General features: G+C 40.5%; 1 protein-coding gene across 4 annotated transcripts in view; it reads right to left on the bottom strand.

The window, feature by feature from the left end:
* Nucleotides 1-20,168, bottom strand: part of APBA1 (amyloid beta precursor protein binding family A member 1) — a 224,896-nt gene that overhangs the window by 68,682 nt on the left and 136,046 nt on the right. The window contains exon 3 of one of the 4 annotated variants that reach the window (XM_077474965.1): nt 2,686-2,734. The exons of the other annotated variants lie outside the window; for them this stretch is intronic. Coding sequence (XP_077331091.1) covers nt 2,686-2,734 — 49 coding nt within the window. The remainder of the gene's footprint in view (nt 1-2,685; nt 2,735-20,168) is intronic. 4 annotated transcript variants of the gene reach the window in all.

The following is a 20,168-nucleotide window of genomic DNA, read 5'->3' as shown; positions in this document are numbered from 1 at the left end:
CTGTCCGTTTTTCAGGTGGACCAGATCAGACCCTCCATTCTACTCCATAGTGCAATGGATTTAAACGGATTTGTGTCCATTTTACACCTGTCTACCCGTGGGCTTTGTCGGTGTCTGCTGTGCATAAACAGAGTGGTCATGGATCTGTTATCCGGTCTACGATCAGCAGGAAATCAGTGGACAGACCCTCTCCTGCGAAAACTTGACTTAAGTGGAGTCTGGCCCATTTGAAATGGGGGATCCACACAAACACAATTATAGCCCATGTTTTTTTGGTTTTTTGTTTTCTATTGGGGGGGATACTTTTTTTTTTTATTACTTTTTTTTACCCTAGGTGCTCCTTCCACGGCCATTCTGGCCTAGACATGTCATGCTCAAGCAGCCCCCTGGAATTACCTCGTCACATATCTCAGGTGGCCACAGAACCCCGTTAACAGAGAGGCTAAGGGGTGGAGTTGCATGCGTCATCAGGGACTAGGCTGTCTGAAGACAGAAGAGGCAGCCAGCTAAAGAGGACCAAGATGGTGGCACAGGACAAAACTGGATCAGCTGAGCAGCCAAGTATGTTTTTTAGGAGAACACAGAATAACAGTCGATGGGGAGGAGAACTTCCTTAATTTGTGTTAAACACAGCCAAGCCTTCTTAAAACAGAAGGAATTTGAATGTATCACTTCTATCACAGATCCAAAATAAATTTAAAAAAAAATACATAGGAGCAACAAATACCTTTATTTTTTGATGACAGAAGTGAGACATGCAAATTCCTTCTGAATGTTTCTAGCAAATAGAACTGCCTAGCATCATTTCTCATCACACTACACCTTTTTTATACTGTACTGAACAAAGGAAATGTTCTCACCTTGGGAACACTGAATATTTATACCTTGAAAATGAAACCATTTCACTGCTCCACTGCAAAAGTGTTAATAGAAACTACTTGTTGATATGTTTTAAGAACAGCCATTATTCACTACCAATAATAATGTTCTACATAATAATGGGGTAAAGAACAATACCCCATAATTCATTAGCATGTGAACTAAAGTTCCCTTTAATTCATAGAATTATAATTCAGGTATTTAAAAATAAAAATGTTCCCATTTCTTTTTCTATACATCTTTACAGATGTTTTGTTTCAGAACTGCCATTACGATCTTGCTTTGTAAGGACTAGGTCTCTTTATTAGAAAAAAAAAAAATGCTGCACATGAATATTTTCCACAATAATTTGTCTAATTTGACGTAAAATAAAGACAGCTGGACTTTTATGACAGCCAAAGATGCATTTCTACTATTAAATACAATAAAACAGCATAGTATGATAGCATCATATTATGCTTGCCATAGTTTAAAAGGGTATTTAGTACTTATGCTTGATAATATACTGTGTATATATATATATATATATATATATATATATATATATATACACATACACACACACACACACACACACACACACAAAATCATTTATTTATATTCTCGTGAGGCAAATGCTGGCATGATTGTGGACCGTGTATGTGCGTCACTTAGGTTTCTCAAGTACACATTGCAAGGGGCATCAGGATTTTGGGAGGATAAAGCCTCCATTCTGTAGGTACACATCTTACCTGATTTCATTCATTTCATTATTAGTCTCAGCTGTCTACATGCCTCCACATGTGTGAGCTAACTGCTACTCTGGGCTCTACATCTTTTTTGCTCTCTCTGCCTGCTGCTGGGTGAAAAGACTGAGTTCTAACAGAACACTAAAGAATACTCATGAGAACACATCCTGTTAGAAATGGACTTGAGTTTAGTTAGTGATAAGATATTTTGTTTTATGCTATGGACTTGCTGTACAAAGCCCACCACTCCAGCACTGATGCTATGGTTCTAGCCACCTATACAATTTGTTTTTTGTAACACACAACCAGCACTGTCATACACACAAAATAGGTTTTCAGTAATAAAGCTGACTAATACGAACAGTTATCACTTATAAACACAACATTGACCCCCCGTACACATTTATTTGTTGTATAAGGTATATATTGCTGAAAAAGTATATTATACTATTGATGAACTCGGTTAGGTCACAGACCAAATAGGTGTTACCGCAAAGTCTAAAAGACAAAACAAGAAGGTCACAAATCAACTTTAATTAAAAATAAAGCAAAATACTATTTGGGAAAGAGTGCGTAAGGCTGGCTATACATTATTTTTTTTATTTCCTTTAGATTTACCTTCAATTATGTAGTGTTAGCGCATGCCTGATTGCATAGGAATTAAAAGTGTTTAGGTTTGACCTCATATATTTTGGTTTTGGTAAATTTAAAGGAAAATTGTATGAGAAAATGGTATAATGTATGGCCAGCCTAAGTATGGGGTACAGAAGAGACACAAAGACTGCTAAATGTTATAAGCGTCATTATACCTGCTCAGTTTGGACTGTGAGAAGTTAAAGGCACAAATGTGGGCGACTTAATAAAAAGCACCCCTGCTCCTTTCAAAACCCAGTCTTAGCCACGTTTATGCTGGATAGTCTACACATCCACTTAGGTTTAGTAAATACCCCTAGTATACCTGCAGGTGATTAGTAGTTTGCATACATTACAATCCAAAGGTTCTCTGTATTCAGTTGACTTGTTCTATAACAGACACTAAAAAACAAGCAAAAGTTATTATGCAACTATGATCACTTACATTGTCATCATTGCATTCTGCTTGGTAGGTCCAAAAATTTTCCATGGAACAGTTGGATGGTAAAAGTCAAATGGGAAAAATAAGCTGTAACCAGGTAAATGCGAAATGCACTGGCTGTGTCTCTCTTACAAAGTAATGTGAAGTCAAACAAACACAGGACTAAGTAACCAGAGATAGGTTACATGGCAGTTATTTGAGACCTGCTCAATTACCACCATCTAAATTTTACATGAAACCTTGTTATGATTCTTCCAGCAACCTGCATTATATTATGCTACTTTTAGCTTGAGGAATCCCTTCTCTTTATGTCCCCAAAATAAAACTATTACACAAGTTACATTTTAAAACTTTAAAATTTAGAATTTTCTTTTTTAACAAAGTTTTTATGCATGATTCCTACATTGGCTTAACGTGGACCTATAGGTAAAATCTAAAGTCTGGCTGTTTAGCAACAATCCATTGGCACAGGTGCAGTGCCTTGAAAAAGTACCCACAACCCTTGAAACTTTCCACATTTTGTCATGTTACAACCAACAACATAAATGTATTTTTTGGGGATTTTATGTGATAGACCAACACAAAGTGACACATAATTGTGAAGTGGAAGGAAGATGATGAATGGTTTTCAAAATATTTTACAAATAAATATGTGAAAATTGCGGTAATTTGTATTCAGCCCCCCGGAGTCAATACTTTGTAGAACCACCTTTTGCTGCAATTACAGCTGCAAGTCTTTTTGGGGATGTCTCTACCAGGTTTGCACATCTAGAGAGTGACATTTTTGCCCATTCTTCTTTGCAAAATAACTCAAGCTCTGTCAGATTGGATGAATAGCGTCTGAACAGCAATTTTCAAGTCTTGCCACAGAGACTCAAGTGGATTTAAGTCTGGATTTTGACTGGGCCATTCCAACAAATGAATATGCTTTGATCAAAACCATTCCATTGTAGCTCTGGCTGTATGTTTAGGGTCGTTGTCCTGTTAGAAGGTGAACCTCCACCCCAGTGTCAAGTCTTTTGCAGACTAACAGGTTTTCTTCTAAGATTGCCCTGCATTTGGCTCCATCTTCCCATCAATGCTGACCAGCTTCCCTGTCCCTGCTGAAGAGAAGCATCCCCACAACATGATGCTGCCACCACCATGTTTCACGGTGGGGTGGTGCATTCAGGGTCATGTGCAGTGTTAGTTTTCCTCTACACATAGCGTTTTGCTTTTAGGCCAAAAAGTTACATTTTGGTCTCATCTGACCAGAGCACCTTCTTCCACATGTTTGCCGTGTTTCCCACATGGCTTCTCGCAAACTGCATATGGGACTTCTTATGGCTTTCTTTCAACAATGGCTTTCTTCTGGCCTCTCTTCCATAAAGGCCAGATTTGTGGAGTGCGCGACTAATAGTTGCCCTGTGAACAGATTCCCACACCTAAACTGTGTATTTCTGAAGCTCCTCCAGAGTTACCATTGGCCTCTTGGCTCCTTCTCTGATTAAGTTTAGATGGATGGCAATGTCTTGGTAGGTTTGCAGTTGTGTTATACTTTTTCCATTTTTAGATGATGGATTGAACAATGCTCCGTGAGGATATTTTTTTATAACCTAACCCTGCTTTAAACTTCTCCACAACTTTATCCCTGACCTGTCTGGTGTGTTCTTTGGCCTTCGTGATGCCGTTTGCTCACTAAGGTTCTCTAACAAATCTACGAGGGCTTCACAGAACAGCTGTATTTATACTGAGATTAAATTACACACAGGTGGACTCTGTTTACTATTTAATCGACTTCTGAAGGCAACTGGTGCCACTAGTTTTTAGTTAGGGGTATCAGAGTGAAGGGGGCTGAATACAAATGTACGCCACACTTTTCACATATTTATTTGTAAAAAAAATTGAACACCATTTATCATTTTCTTTCCATTCCACAACTATGTGCCACTTTGTGTTGGTCTATCACATAAAATCCCCCAAAAATACATTTGTGTGTTTGGTTGTAACATGACAAAATTTGGAAAATTTAAAGGGGTGTGAATACTTTAAGGCACTTTAATTGTCAGTGAAAAAAATAAAATTTTGGGGATCAATTTAAGGTTACCATTTGTCCCATTTGCCAAGGACAGTCCCCATTTTGAGGGGTCTGTCCCTGGCAAACATCCCTAGTGCTGTCTTTGGCAGTGTAGTGTAAGCCCTGTACACACAGTCGTAAATTACGACGGAAAATGTCCGATCAGACCGTGTTGTCGGATAATCCGTGTGGGCTACATCGGACTTTTTCCCGTCGGAATGTCCAACCAACAAAGTTTGAGAGCTGGATATAAAATTTTTCGACATGTACCGATCGGACTTTGCGCGATCGTTTGTAGAGAATTCCGATCGGACAAAGTGCCACGCATGCTCAGATCAAATTACGAGACCAAAGCTATTGGCTACTAGCCGCAGCGTAGTCCTCTCTCAATGAACGAACATCATCACGTTCCGAACGATCAGATCTTCTGACAACTTTGTCCGACCGTGTGTATGCAACACCAGTTTCGGAAAAAAATCTGACGGATTTTGTTGTCGGAATATCCGACCGTGTGTACAAGGGCTAAGAATTGCACTGCGTGGACACCAACCAAAATGTCTCACCACACAGGCACCAACCCAATATGGCACTGCTGGAGCCATTTGTGCATGCTTAACAACTGTCTCTCAAGTGGCGAGCTCGCTTTTCTTTTCCAGTTATTTAAAAGCCAGAAGAGAATACAGGCCCATTGCCTGAGACAACTGTCCTGTATGTGCAACTGGATTCAGCAGTGTCATATTAGGGTGGTGCTTAAGCAGTGTGAATAGCTCTTTTGCCAAGGAAAAAGAGAGGGTGAGCAGGGCAGATATACTGGAGTGGATGTTGGTAAGGTACCATGAAAAAACGGACTCAAAAACACATGCAATGAAGGCCTTTACCAAATGAGTGTCAGAGGTCTATGAAGTTGCTGTATGGCTAAGTTGTGTTTTGATCTTTGTAGTCACTGCTATGTTCTTAATAAGGATTTAAATTGAACATTGTGTCTATGGCAGTTTGTGAAAACATGGAAATATTTGCAGAAATTTAGTCTGGGTGTGGAAGCAATGTCCATTACTGGCTGGCTTTTCAACCAATCACAGACAGTGTTAATTTCGTCGAATAGAACGACTAAAACATTTTAGCCAACTAAATGAATATTATTTTAGTCTACTAAAATACAACTAAAAACTAAAACAACTGAGATGACTATAATACGACTAAAATAGCATTTTAGCCAAAAGACTAAACTGGGACTAAAACTAAAATGCCACTTAGTCAAAAGACTAAGCCCTTGTACACACGGTCGGACATTCCGATGGACAATGTCCAATAGGACCGCGTTGTCAGATAATCCGACAGTGTGTGGGCTCCATCGGACTGTTTGTCGGTGTATCCGATGGACCAAGTTTTCCAACTGGGCTATAAAATTTTCCGACAACATGATCCAATCGGACTTTGTTCGATCATGTGTAGAGAATTCCGATCAGACAAAGTGCCGCGCATGCTCAGAACAAATTCCTAGACCAAAGCTATTGGCTACTAGCCTGAACGTAGTCCCGTCCTAACGAAATAACGTCATCACAATAAGTACAATCGGATTTTCTGACAACTTTGTCCCACTGTGTGTATGCAACAGTTTCAGACAAAATCCGAAGGATTTGGTTGTCGGAGTGTCCGACCGTGTGTACAAGGGCTAAGACTAAAACTAAATTGAAATTTATCTTCAAAATTAACATTGGTCTGTAGTAAATGTTCATACCTCAATGCCATAATAAATAACATATTCGATTTTTCACTCCAGCAGTATATAATGAGTTTGGAAATAGTAGCGAAATGTTAACTAATGCATTACAATTTAATTACACCTATTCGATTTTAGGCGACTAAAATGTCCTGGAGATTTTAGTTGATTACTACAATTGTACAAGACTAAAATGGGACTAAAACTAAAATGCCATTTTAGTCCTAATATTAAGACTAAAACGAAATCTAAATTTGCTGCCAAAATCACAGGATGAAGCACTGGTCTTCTCATATGTCATGTACAAAAGGTCATAAATCGAGAAAGAAATATCCATGAGCAGGAGGGAAATTTTTCTTATGTTAAGTCACTATACTTAGCCCATTGTCTGTGTTATAGAAATACAAAACAAAACATGCAGTGTTGGTCACTCATATTTACATAACACACTTAGGCCCCTTTCACACATGTGGATGGTATGTCCGTATTTCATCCATCCGTTTGCGGATGAAATACGGGCCATACATTCATCCCTATGGGATAGCGGGTGTCTGCGGATGAGCATCCGCAGACACCCGCTATTGTCCGCCTCCGCAAATGTCCGATTCTGCAGACGGAGGAAAATCCTATTTTTCTGTCCGTCTGCAGAGCGGATCGGATGAACACGGACACACGGTCCGTGCTCATCCGATCCCCATAGAGGAGAGCGGAGAGCTGACAGGGCGGTCCCCGCACAGTGTGCAGAGACCGCCCTGTCCGCAGCCGGCTCAGCGGGGACAACGGAGCGATCCCCGCTGAGCGAGCGGATCATCACGGGGCGGATCTTTACTGATCCGCCCCGTGTGAAAGAGGCTTTAGGGGAAAGTTCATTTATCCAGGCTGGGCAGTAAGGCTACATGTCCACGGACATTTTAAAAAACAAGCTGCAAAGCTAGTACCAACACCAGGAAAAAGCGGCATTAAAAACCACCAGGGCATAGGGTTGTCGGGAAGAGGCCCTTGTCCTCATCAACATGGGGACAAGGTGCTTTGGGAGGGGGCTGGGCGGGTGCAGAGGCCCCCTCTGACTCAAAGCACCCACCCCCCATGTTAAGGGTATGTGGCCTGGTATGGTCCGGGGCGGTTGCTCACACCCCCCCTTTCCTGACTTGCCGGGCTGCATGCTCAAATAGGGGTCTGTTATGGATCTTGGGGGAACCTCAATTTTGTCGGGGTTCTCCTTTAAGATTCTCAGCACACCTCTTGATCTGACTTCTGGTGCGACTTCTATTCAAATCAATGGGCTTCCATAGGGAACCACTGATTTTGAATAGAGACAGAGAAACGCTGGATGGTGCATAACACTGCGTATACAGCGTTAAGCCCCGTTAAATCACATTTAACAAACTTATACCAGCGTCTGGCATTTTTACAGCTCTAGAGCTGGAGCCTCAGAACGCACTGGTCCTGGAGTTTTTTTGGAGCTTAAAAAGACCTATGCCACTTATAGCTCAAAAACACCATGGTGGGCATGAGGCCAGAGGCTAACATGGAGAGGCGTTTTTAAGCTGCAAAAAAAAATCGCTCAAAAAAGTGGCTGTAAAAACGTCCGTGGGCATGAGGACTTAAAGCGGAGTTCCACCCAAAAATGGAATTTCCACTTTAAGTACAAGCACCCAGCTCCCACTTCCTCCCCTGGCGCTGTGGCATCGAGTGGAAGATCACCTCTCCCCCCCCCCTGCAATCTTCTGGAGCACTTCACAGGCCCTAGAATATTGCCCAGCTGGGGGCCCACAGTTACAATGCCGGCGCCACAGAGGGGGGAGTGAGGCAAAGCATTTTAATACCAAATGTGGTATTTATTCGATATAGCAGTAATTACCGCATTGAGCTGGTTGCCAAGGAGCAGGCCGGGAAGCCGGTCACCGCATCCTTAGCAACCGATGACTCATCAGTCAGCTAAATGTAAAAAAAAAAAAAGCAGAAAATTAAAAATGTTGAAAAAACCCTAGACAAATTAAAATTTTGAAAAAGAAAAAACAGTGTGGGGTCGCCCACTCGAATGCATACCAGGCCCCACACCAAAATTAAATTAAAAAAATGGCGTGGCACCCCCTCCTCATCCATCCCAGTCACTTATCCGAGCATGCAGCCTGGCAGGTCAGGAAACCCCAAAGCACTTTCATCCCCACAACCAAAACAGGAAGATTTCGGCTGCTCTGTGCAAAACCCCAGAGTAAGTACTAGAGTACAGAGTAAGTTTGTGATTTTTAAAGAAAAAAAAGCTGAGACTTTAGTATCACTTTAATAGCCAAGGAGATCAGGGAAGGGATGCTGTGGTCCTAGACTCTCCTGCAATTCCTCACCAAAACAATAACAAGCCCATGACTGCTACTGTTTTAAACCCTTCACCCTCTGGACGTACTTAGTACATCCAAAAAGGCAGAATATCAAACTGTCACATAACACATTTTGGTAGCTTGAAAAGAAGCACCATTAACTTTTCTCTAAAGTTCAAGATGTCTTTTAAGGCTGGGTTCACACTATTGCCACATGCAGCTCACAGCAGGGGTTCCGCGGGTCCCCGTTCACCGTTTAGGTCCGATTTCAGCTCAAATTTTGGACTGAATTCAAAAATCGTACAGGACCCCTGTGCAAATTCGCACTGGAGACACCCAGCTCCTAAGATAGGCGGTCAATGTCTCCTGCTATTGCAACTGGATGCGGGAATGCAATACTGCCAACGCACACATTCCTGCCTGATGAAGGGGTACAGCATGGCTCTGAAACGTCGCTTCTATTTATTTTGTGATTACAATTTTGGACCCAATTTTGGACATCCTGGTGTGCTGGTGACACTTCCTTCTCATGAACTCGCATCCAATTTGCAATAGTGTGAACCCAGCTTCAAGGAATGTAATATGTGGATGTGCAGCACACATTTGGCTGCAAGTTTACAAAAACAGCTTTTGGAACAATTCTTTTAGACATTCATGGAACTTTAACAAAGGTGTTGGAGTATTAACATATTTCCCCAGTCAAAGTCGAAGTCAAAGAATTTTGTGATTTTTTAGGACGGCAGAGCAGAACTGAGCTCCAACAATGTAAGGAGACAGTCAGGGTTGCTAGTACTGAGTTGTATCCAGAATTATTCATTTTTTCTTTTAAGAAGAAAATGCCTTTATTAAAATAAATGATTTTTGACCCATATGGTTGTAATTTACCCATTCCATTCATCTAGGTCTCATGGTAAAATAAGAACCAATTTGAAACACAGGACGATTCAACTGTAGAGTTCTCTATTGCCCTTAGTGAATTGAAAGGAAGATGACAGCTAGGAAAGATGATCATTTCTTCCCTTAAGCTTCCAGAATGATTCTTATAGCTCAAGATGAATACGGAGTATGCACAAAAACTTTGTTTAAGAGCATTTCACTTTAGTTTTACAGTACCACTATTCAGTACTTGAAGCCTACGTGTGTTCACCGTAGGAGCCTCAGACCAATGGAGTGTATTCTGTTGAAATATAAACAAAATGTAAGGCTAATCCTACTTTTTTCAAACTTTAAGTAGTTTGGTTTTAAATATGGCTGCTTGTGGATACATACTATATAATTTTTTTCGTGTGCATATTTTGGTGTGAGCACAGAGTGGGGTTATAATATATATTCTGTTGAATTATAAAACTACGAGGAAATTCTTTGAACAGGCATTGTCCTTTGTTCGTAAAAGATCCAATGTAATGGATCTAAATGAGGATGATCTCTTTAGGCTTGGTTGAAACTAGTGCGACTTGTCATGCAACTTTGGATACATTAAGTCACATGACAAGTTGCTGTCTATTAATTTCAATGGCACCCATTACAATGAATGCGAGTCAAACAACTTTAAAAAGGTTCCTACACTACTCTGACACAGCTTTCTTTTTAGTTATTTGAGTGCCACAATGAGTAAAGTCACATGACAGTTGCATCAAAGTCGCACTTCGAAAGCCACACTGGCAATTGTAGGACTTTGGAGTTGCACTAGTGTGAACCTTAATGAAATTATTTTCTTTGTTACTGATGAAAAACTCTAGGGATGAAATGTTAAAAGGTTGTGTGTTAACAAATACAGTGGTCTTCCATGCAAGGATGGTACCATATAACAGTGTTTTTTTACCGGGGGTGCCACAACGAGTCCCCAAAGTGACAATGGCAAAAGGACATATAGCCCATTGCAGAGGAGGGAGAGAGCTCACCCGCACCTATTCCCATCTCTCTCCTCCTCTGCGCTGTCATCTTTACTCTTGCTGGCAAAACTGAAAGTTCAGAAAGCTGCCTGCCTGCCGGTGTCCTGCCAACCAACAATGTCATTGGTTGCCAAGGTCAATGCGCTCTATAATCTTCCTCCTGCTTCCATTGAATCCTCTCAGCTTCATGCTATAAAGCTCCTTGTACTCAAGAAGAATTTGCCCTAAGCACGTGTTTGATGCACTTTTTATGTATTTTTATGTATTCCAGTGCATTTGTTTTTTTTCATCTCAATTGAGGACATGTGCGTTCTGGTTTTGATGCGTTTTGTCACATTCTAGATGTGTTCCATACAAATTTTTTTTTTTAACATATTCTACTTTTGGTAAATGGATTGGATAGGATGGCACTGGATAGGATGGCACTGGTATGAACTAGGGCCATTGGAATCCATGTTAAACACAGTCCATGCTTTTTTGACGCAGAATAAAAACGCACTGGACTGTTTTTGGCCTGAACCAGCCCTAAAAGATTTCACTGCAGACGAAAAGCACAACTTTCACAGCCAGCTTTGTTGGCACAGCTGTACCTCTAGGCATCTCTTCTATTCAACAGAAACAAAATCATCAAAACTACCCAAGGTATGTGTTCTTTTTCCTCTTGTGCAAGTGATCTGCCTATAAGACATGTCACACTCTTATGCAAGTTTTTAGTTATGATAAAAATTGCAAATAAACCCATTCTATTAAGGGAGAATTCAATTTTCACACAATTACCCTGAATCATCCTTCTTTACAAACAGTAGGGCATATGCTATGCTATCAAAATATAATTGACTGAATCGTTTCTAGCTCAGTGCCCAAAACTTCTCCTATGCACATTTATTTTGCATAGGTAGCATAGCTCATGTCACATATTTTATATTCCAGGAGATTAGGCAATAAAATAACATTTCAGTGCAAGCTAACTGATGAATCAGCATACAGCCATCTGCTTAATGCAATTAAACTTTCAGCGTTAACTATGCGATTCTGAGGCAGCATATACTGCTTGCCCATTCCACAGCAATGGTTTTATTGGAGCTTAAACCACAGGGCTCAACTGCTATACAGCTCCGAAAAGGCTTATCTTAGACTTGTTATCCCGCTTCATTTATTATAAAGTTCATTCTGCACCTGAAACCTGTTCAATAATGTAAAGCAGGTTTCTTATCTTGCTTATTCATTATTGATTAGTGCCACAATGGAATGAGTGGATGCTGCAGCATTACTGTGATAATAAGGAGCTGGCACAACAAGAATTGTCTGATTTTCAACAGATCAGGGCAATTGTAAAAACCAATATCAGTTTTGCAAACTTGTTCCTGTAATGCCGTGTACACACGGTCAGACTTTCCGGCAGAAAAAGTCAGACAGAATCTTTTTAGCGGATATTCCGATCGTGTGTGGGCTTCATCTGACTTTTTTTTTCAAAAATTCTGACAGACCTAGAAATAGAACATGTATTAAATCTTTCCGACGGAATCAATTCCTATCAGGAACACCGTTCTTCTGTATGCTATTCCGACGGACCAAAAACGACGCAAGGGCAGCTATTGGCTACTGGCTATTGAACTTCCTTTTTCTAGTCCCGTCGTACGTCATCGTGTTCTAAATGAACAGACTTTGGTGTGATTGTGTGTAGGCAAGTCCGTTTCAGCAGAACTCTGTCAGAAAGACAGTCAGAGTTTATTCTGACGAAAAAAATGGTCGCATGTACACGGCATTAATGTTGAACTCTTGCTTAAGCCTCATACACATGACGAGAATATCGAATGAATGATCAGCAGTTTTTTTTTTTTTTTGTATGCTAGTCTCATATTGAAAATGAAGAGGTTACTAAAGTTACGAAAATTCTCGTACAACACAATACAACTTTGGAAGTGATGTAATGTATTCTTTCGTTTCCGTTGGCCGAAAACTGTACTGATAAAATGAAAATCATACGAGAACATTTTTTGTGTTTATCCCTTCTGATAATTTCAGATGAACTGTCGTGCTAGACTCGCGAAAGCTTTGAGCCTTTTACAAACTATTATAACTAGATTATCAATCGATCGATTCAAAAGCGGTATTTTTAATTCGATTTTCTAAACGTGTGTACTAGTCTTTATTCATAAAGGCAGTTCGGAGAATTTTGATGGTATGTAAAGTGCCATAATCTATAAGATCTATAGAATTTTACCTGTTATTGGCTTAGTGCAATAATCACATATTTCAGTCTGCGTTAATATGAGAGTGCAATGTCCATTCTGCAAAACAATAGCCAGATGATCTAATAAAAATACTAGAACATTGTAAAATGTGCATGACCTACATTTAGTAGTGTGGTCTTAAAAATGGGTACAGAATAGAGCTGCCCAATTCTGGCCTAAATGAGAATCACGATTTTTTTTTGCTTAGAATAAAGATCATGATTCTCGTGGCGTAAAATCTTTCACATCAAAAAATGGGCTAACTTTACTGGTTAGTTTTTTTAAATTCAGTAAAGTGTAATTTTTTTCATAAAAAATTGCATTTGAAACACTGCTGCGCAAATACAGTGTGATATAAAATATTGCAATTTTTTTGCAATTAGCGTTTAAATGGTTAAACTTTCCTCATTTACTCTTTAAGGTGTATTCCTTTGATGTAAAGGACAAATCGTTACAATGTTTATACTTAGTTCCACTGCTAAAGAATGCTGTGATATCTGGCAGTGGGCTTCAGCAGAGCAGAGACAATCCTCTGCATAGAAAGAATCGGGAAATTCTTTGTCAAAATCGCAAGGGGGAAAAAAAATAGCGATAATGATTCTTAAAGATTAATCGTGTAGCTCTAGTACAGAGGATTTCTATCCCTTGTTGCAAGTCACTACTGCTCCATTGTTATGTTCACTGTTGTAGAACTTCATGCTAGCTGTTTCCTGGCTGCATCATTGAGGTTCAGCCCATGTTTCTTAGTAGTTTCCTAGCCATCCATTCTAAATCCCTAGTGGTAATAGTGGTTAGACTCTGGGCCTAGTGTTTTTTTTTTTTCAGGCTGTTGCAGTTTTCTGTCCTGTTGTGCATGTCATTCCATGCTGGTTACTATCACTTTGCCCAGTGTGGTGGTCACTAGCTCTGTGTCCAGCGTAGTAGTTTCTATCTACACACTGGCCACTTTGTTAGGCACACCTGTTCATGTTCTTGGTAACACAAATTGCTAGTCAGTCAATCACATGGCAGAAACTCAATGCATGCAAACATCTAGATGTGGTGAAGACAACTTGCTGAAGATCAAATCGAGCATCAGAATGGGGAAGAAAGGGGATTTAAGTGACTTTGAACATGGCATGGTTGTTGGTGCCAGAAGGGCTGGTCTGAGCATTTCAAAAACTGCTTATCTACTGAGATTTTCACGCACAACCATGTCTAGGGTTTACAGAAAATGGTCCAAAAAAAAGAGAAAATATCCAATCAGCATCAGTTGTGTAGATGAAAATGGCTCATTGATGTCAAAGATCAGAGGAGAATGGACAGACTGGTTTGAGATGATAGAAAGGCAACATTACCTCAAATAACCTCATTACAACCAAGTTATGCTGAATACCATCTCTGGACACACAACACATCCAACCTTGAAGCAGAAGGCCTACAGCAGCAGAAGACTACACAGAGTGCCACTCCTGTCAGCTAAGAACAGGAAACAGACTGCAATTCACACAGACTCGCCAAAATTGGACAACAGAAATGGAAAATGTTGTATAGTCTGAGGAGTCTCGATTTCAGCTGCGACATTCAGATGGTAGGGTCAGAATTTGGTGGAAAAAACATGAAAGCATGGATCCATCCTGCCTTGTATCAACGGTTCAGGCTCGCGGTGTAATGGTGTGGGGATATTTTCACACTTTGGACCCCTTAGTACCAGTTGAACATCGAACAGCCTACCCGAGTATTGTTCCTGACCATGTCCATCTCTTTATGACTACAGTGTACATCTTCTGATGGCTAATTCCACTAGGATATTGCACCATGTCACCAAGCTCAAATCATCTCAAACTGGTTTCTTGAACATGACAATGAGTTCACTGTAAGCCAATGGCCTCCACAGTCACCAGATCTCAATGTGCGTTTAGTGAGAACCCTTCTATTGTTTTTCTAGCGGCTAATAAATCCATATTTTAGCAATTGATTTTTTTTTTTTATGTTAATGAAAAATATATACAATTAATAGCCACTGCTTGCATAAACGATTAGTTATTTAGGCAGAGAAGAAGCAAGATTAAAATCATCTATAACCAAGCGGGCTCTGGGGTCAGAGAAACACTAGCTATATAGCTACTTGTCTGAACAGAAAGCATACTCTGGGTTAGTTTCATGAATTCTCATATATTATATATACTACAATCAAGCTAAAAGTTAAACATTGAGACACCTACAAGGAGCATTACCTACTTCCTGTAAAGTTCAGTTTTTCACCCAGACATTGGTGTCTTGCACCAATTCACCCCTCTCTCCTCCCTTTCTGAAAACCTCTGCTTGTGATGTAGAAGAACTACTGCCAAACAAGTCAAACTCTCCTTGTGGTTCTTATTTTAAGAAGTCAGTACTAAGAAGTTTCTAACACCCATATTCAAATCTGTCTTGAAAGTTTGAATATGACTAGGGCTGCTACTAACATTTTCATAATCGATTAGTTGCCCGATTATTGTTTTGATTAATCGGTTAATAACCTTAAAAAGAAAAAGTGGGTCAAACTGACGTTCATTTTCAACCACAGTGATGGGAAAATTTGGAAATAATAGAAAACTTCTTGGTCAAAGGAATTTTCAGACATCGGTTTTTGTTCAGAAACGAAGTGAAAATTTCAAACAAAATTCTTTCATTTAGCGAATGACCAAAGATTTTTCATCTGAATATTCTCCCCTTGAAAATTGATCCGTGAGGCCAGCATAAGGCTCGGTACACATACCTATGCAGTATTTGCATTTAATCTGTTTTCTGCAGTGCTTTTTGCTGTGCGTTTTGATTTTTGCGCATGATTTTACTGCAATTTGCGTTTTTTTTTTTTTTGGGCAGATGAAAAAACACAAATTGCTGCAAAAAAGCATTATATTATTTTCTGCAGCTTCTCCATTGAATAAATAACCAAATAAAGAACCAAAAAAGCTCAGTTTTGCGTTAAAAGCCCCTGACCCTTTCCAAAAATGCAGCGGCTGAAAAAAGCACAGATATGAACGGGTCCCATAGGAAACCATGTAAATGAACTGTAGTGCATTTCTGCAAAAAGCACCAACAAACATATAGATGTGAACCAGGCCTAAGACGTTTTAGCCCTTTATAGTACAAAAAAAAGCAGATAAATCACTACTGGAAGGAGTTAATTTTTTACTGTAGAACAGTGAAAGTAATATTTACAGTAGTGATTATATTTTTGTACTATAAAAGGGCTCATTTTAGTTTTTTTTTTTAACCCCATTATGTTACTGGCCAATTAATCAATTATTTTCATAATTGATTAGTTGTCAATTAATCGATTATTTGTTTCAGCCCTAAATATGACCAGAGATACAGGAAGCAGAGGGAAAACGACTATGTATGTTTAAGGAAGCACATTCCTATTGAACCTGTGAGGTGCTTTGTGAATGCTGGCTGCAGAAAATTACAGTGAACATTTATGTATAAAAAAAAAAAAAAAAACAAGAAAAAAAATTCTAGGTGGCATTTTACTTTTGGAGGTTTAAAAATAAAAATCAGGGGCAATTTTCAGAAAATGGTTCACCTGATTACTCTATTATATCACCGCAAAATCCCAGGATTTCTTCTCTCACTTCATGCATACAAAGCTTTCAACTCCCTCTCATGGGACTACCTACGCTATGTGCTTTAACAGTGGGGTTTCGGAGACTTGATCCTCACATGGCTGTCTGAACTCTACTCTTCTCCCTCGGCAGCCATCATTCCCCATCTCCAGAGGAACAAGGTAGGGCTGCTTCCCGTCTCCTGTTCTCTTTATCCTTGCCCTTGAACCTCTGGCTATAGCTCTTAGAGCTGACCCGAATATTAATGGAATTCCATACACAGGCGACTGTTACAAGGTATATATGTTTGCGGATGACGCTCTCTTGACCCCTACTAACCTGTTTGTTTCCCTACCCAATCTACATTCCCTCTTAACTCGCTTTGTTTCCCTATCCAATCTACATTCCCTCTTAACTCTCTTTGCCGCCATCTCAGGGCTCAAGGTTAACCCGCACAAAACGACTGCACTGAATACTTCCCTTCCAGGTTCCCTGGTCACGCACCTCCAATCCACTTTCCCGTACCATTGGGCTGGCTGCTCTTTAGATTACTTAGGTATTAAACTGACTCCCTCTTACTCTTCTCTCTTTTCCGTCAATTTCTATCCTTTGTTACGTTTCATCTCCGCACTTATAACTTTGTGATGGTTCCCCACCTTGTCTTGGATTGGCCACATTCATGGCGTCAAGAGGACGGTCCTCCTGAAGATCTTGTATTTCTTCCGGACCCTACCGGTTCAGATCCCCTCATTCTTCTTGTGCCTTCTGCAGAAAAATACTTCTCTCCTTCATTTGGGCTAACAAGCACCCTAGGATTTCCCGTCTTACCCTATATGTCCATAGGCTGTGTGATGGGCTTGGAGTCCCAAATATCACAAAATACTATCAGGCTGCACAAATTTCCCAGCTCACGATGCTCCAGGCTACCTCCGATATTTCTCTCTGGGTTCTCCTGAAACTTGCCAACTGTGCACCGGTCCCTATCTCTTCCTTCTTATAGCTTCCTTCTAAATTGCGTCCCCCCTCACTCAGGCTGCAAATGGCCCATAGCCTGAAGCTCTGGGATGTAGTTTGGTACTCCGGTGGGCTCATGTCCCCATTCCTTCTGCTCCGCCCTCTTCTTAATGTTTTCCCCCGGGTTAGAACAACATGTCTTTTCTTGGTGGTCTGCCCATGGATTCTCTCAGGTCTGGCACTTTCTTAGAACCCGCACCTTCCCCTCGTGGGCTTCACTCCAAGAGACTCATGAAGCTCCCCCAGTGTAATTTTTTCATTATCTCCAACTGCGACACTGGATATCCTCACTCAGTTGCTACAACACTTTTCCATACAAGAAAACAGCCTTTGACCATACATGTCTACACTCTGCTGGATCCCCTGGTACCATATCCTTTATTTTTCTCCTTTCTTAACTTGAGCGGGACCCCAACTTCCTTCGTATGTCCCCAAATGGGAGCGGGCCTTATTCCCCTTCTATTTGGCAGACTGGAGCAAGGCCTGGTTCTACCCTGGAGGCAACCTATATGGTACTCCTCCACTGGCAGTGGGTCCCATCCGTATTGCCAAATCAAACCCATCATACAGTGATAGATGTTTCTGAGGCTTTGGTCAGCGTGGAGATGAACTTCATATCTGGTGGTCCTGCCCCGATTAGTGGTATTCTGGTGGAGGGTATTTGGTCTTCTGTTTACCCTCTTCCATGTGTCCACCCGCAAAAGATGCCAAGTTGGCCTTACTCCATTGTCCGATCCCAGGCCTTTTCTCCTATCAGCAGAAATTGGACACCTATTTATCGCTTCGAAGTGTGCAATAGCAAGGGCCTGGAAGAGGCCGGCTGTCTCGTTTGCATAGGTGAAGAGTATCTTAACTCATGATTAATGAGAAGATGTCTAGTTTCCTCCATGACTCCCACACCCAATATATTTTAAGGTGTGGAGCCCGTGGTGGTCCTACGCTCTTCCAACTTTGCATCTGACCAGCCTAGGCCTCTCTAACTGATCTTCTCTACCCCCCCCCCCCGGCCTGGGGAACCTTTATCTTTTCCACTTCTTTTCCTTCCCCGTGTTTTCATTCTCTTCTCCTGTTCCCCTCCTCTGACACCTGGCCTACCCACCTGCCCCCCCTTTTTTTTACTCCTTTTTGTTTGTTTTGTCTCGTCTATCCCCCACCGCCCCGTTTGTTTTTTCTCCTGTTTGTTGCACAAGTTCAGTCTAAGCTTGGCTGAGCAATTTAGCTCCGCCACCCTAAGTTGAACCCCGGTCTCAACCGGAAGGTTATTGTTGTTCGACAGTTCGTTCTACAAAACATGTTTTCAATGTGTATCCTTAATTTGTACAATGATGCTCTTAGTGCTCATATCCCCTGTGTGGGATCACCTTAGCTATTTTTCTTTTCATATATTTCGATAAGAAAATTGTACCAGAAAAATTTAAATCAGGGTATTGATTGCCAGGCGCAATAAACCTATTAGGCTCCATGCACACTGAAGCTCAAAAAAGCTATTTCTGGACGCCAGATTGCTGGCAGAAAACGCTGGTTGAAAAACCTGCTTTTAACAGCGTTTTATACTAGCGTTAATGAGCGTTAATGAGCGTTAATGAGCGTTTTACAGCGTTAGCGTTAATGGGCGTTTTTTATAAAAATACACAGAGGACACTCCAAAAATCCCACAATGCATTGAAAAATAGAATGCCGAACACTAATGAACGAGCGTTAATGAGCGTTAATGAGCGTTAATGAGCGTTAATGAGCGTTTGTCGTTTTTTGCCGCTGAAAAACGGCACTTTGAACGCGAATTTCTGGCGTTCAGAAAAAAGCCCATAAACTCCACTGCTCATTAAAGCTGAAAAACGTCCATGTGTGCATGGACACATAGGCTAACATAGAGTGGAGTTTATGGGCTTTTACAAAAAACGCCCAAACTCCAATAAACTGCAGTTTATCAGCTTCAGTGTGCATGGAGCCTTAAATGTGCAGGTCCTTTGCGCTACCAAGTGAACTAATACTGAAAACGTGAATGAATTTAAAGAACTGTGATAATCAGAACTCAAAACTAGCTGCAAAACCTATTTGTGTTCACAACACACAGATAATAAAATAACAAGCAAGTGACAAACAAGTGATCTTGGACAGTAATAAATTATCACAAACAATAATGTAATATAAATGTGCAAAATTAGCGTGCTAAATCAAGTTCCCAAAACATCTAATCCATATAGTTCTTCACGCTAGAGGTGTCTCTTAATATGTATTCATTTTTTGCCTTTCACACAATTGTTATGTGCTCTCAAAACTCTCCCCCTAAAACAGAGAATATCAAGCCTCAAATTATAAAAGAATATCCAGCCTTCAAATATATCATTCCAGGATCCTCTTTCTGGTATATTAACCCATGCAATGTGGGCACAGCCCCACTGCATGGGGAAAAATGCCTGAAGTTCAGCTTTGAGAATCAAACAAATATTTGTGAAATTCAATATAATACTGTACGAATAGTAAGACAAGCAAACTGAGCATGACTTGCAGTAACTGGGCAGTACAATGATTAAAGTAGAAGTGACCCTGGTCCAAAAAAATAAAAAAGCATTTTCCCCACACCTCCCACATACACAGGATATAAAATTCCCATTTTGTCTAGTGAACATTAATAGGAAAGAAGAATGCCTACCTTAATCCCCTGAAACCTTTTTGCTTGTCTCTG

This window comes from Lithobates pipiens, unplaced genomic scaffold (genome assembly GCF_037356315.1).
Source record: "Lithobates pipiens isolate NorthernLeopardFrog02 unplaced genomic scaffold, aLitPip1_a1.2 Scaffold_13, whole genome shotgun sequence".
In the NCBI taxonomy this organism is placed as follows: Eukaryota; Metazoa; Chordata; class Amphibia; order Anura; family Ranidae; genus Lithobates; species Lithobates pipiens.
This window is presented reverse-complemented; position numbering and strand designations above follow the sequence as displayed.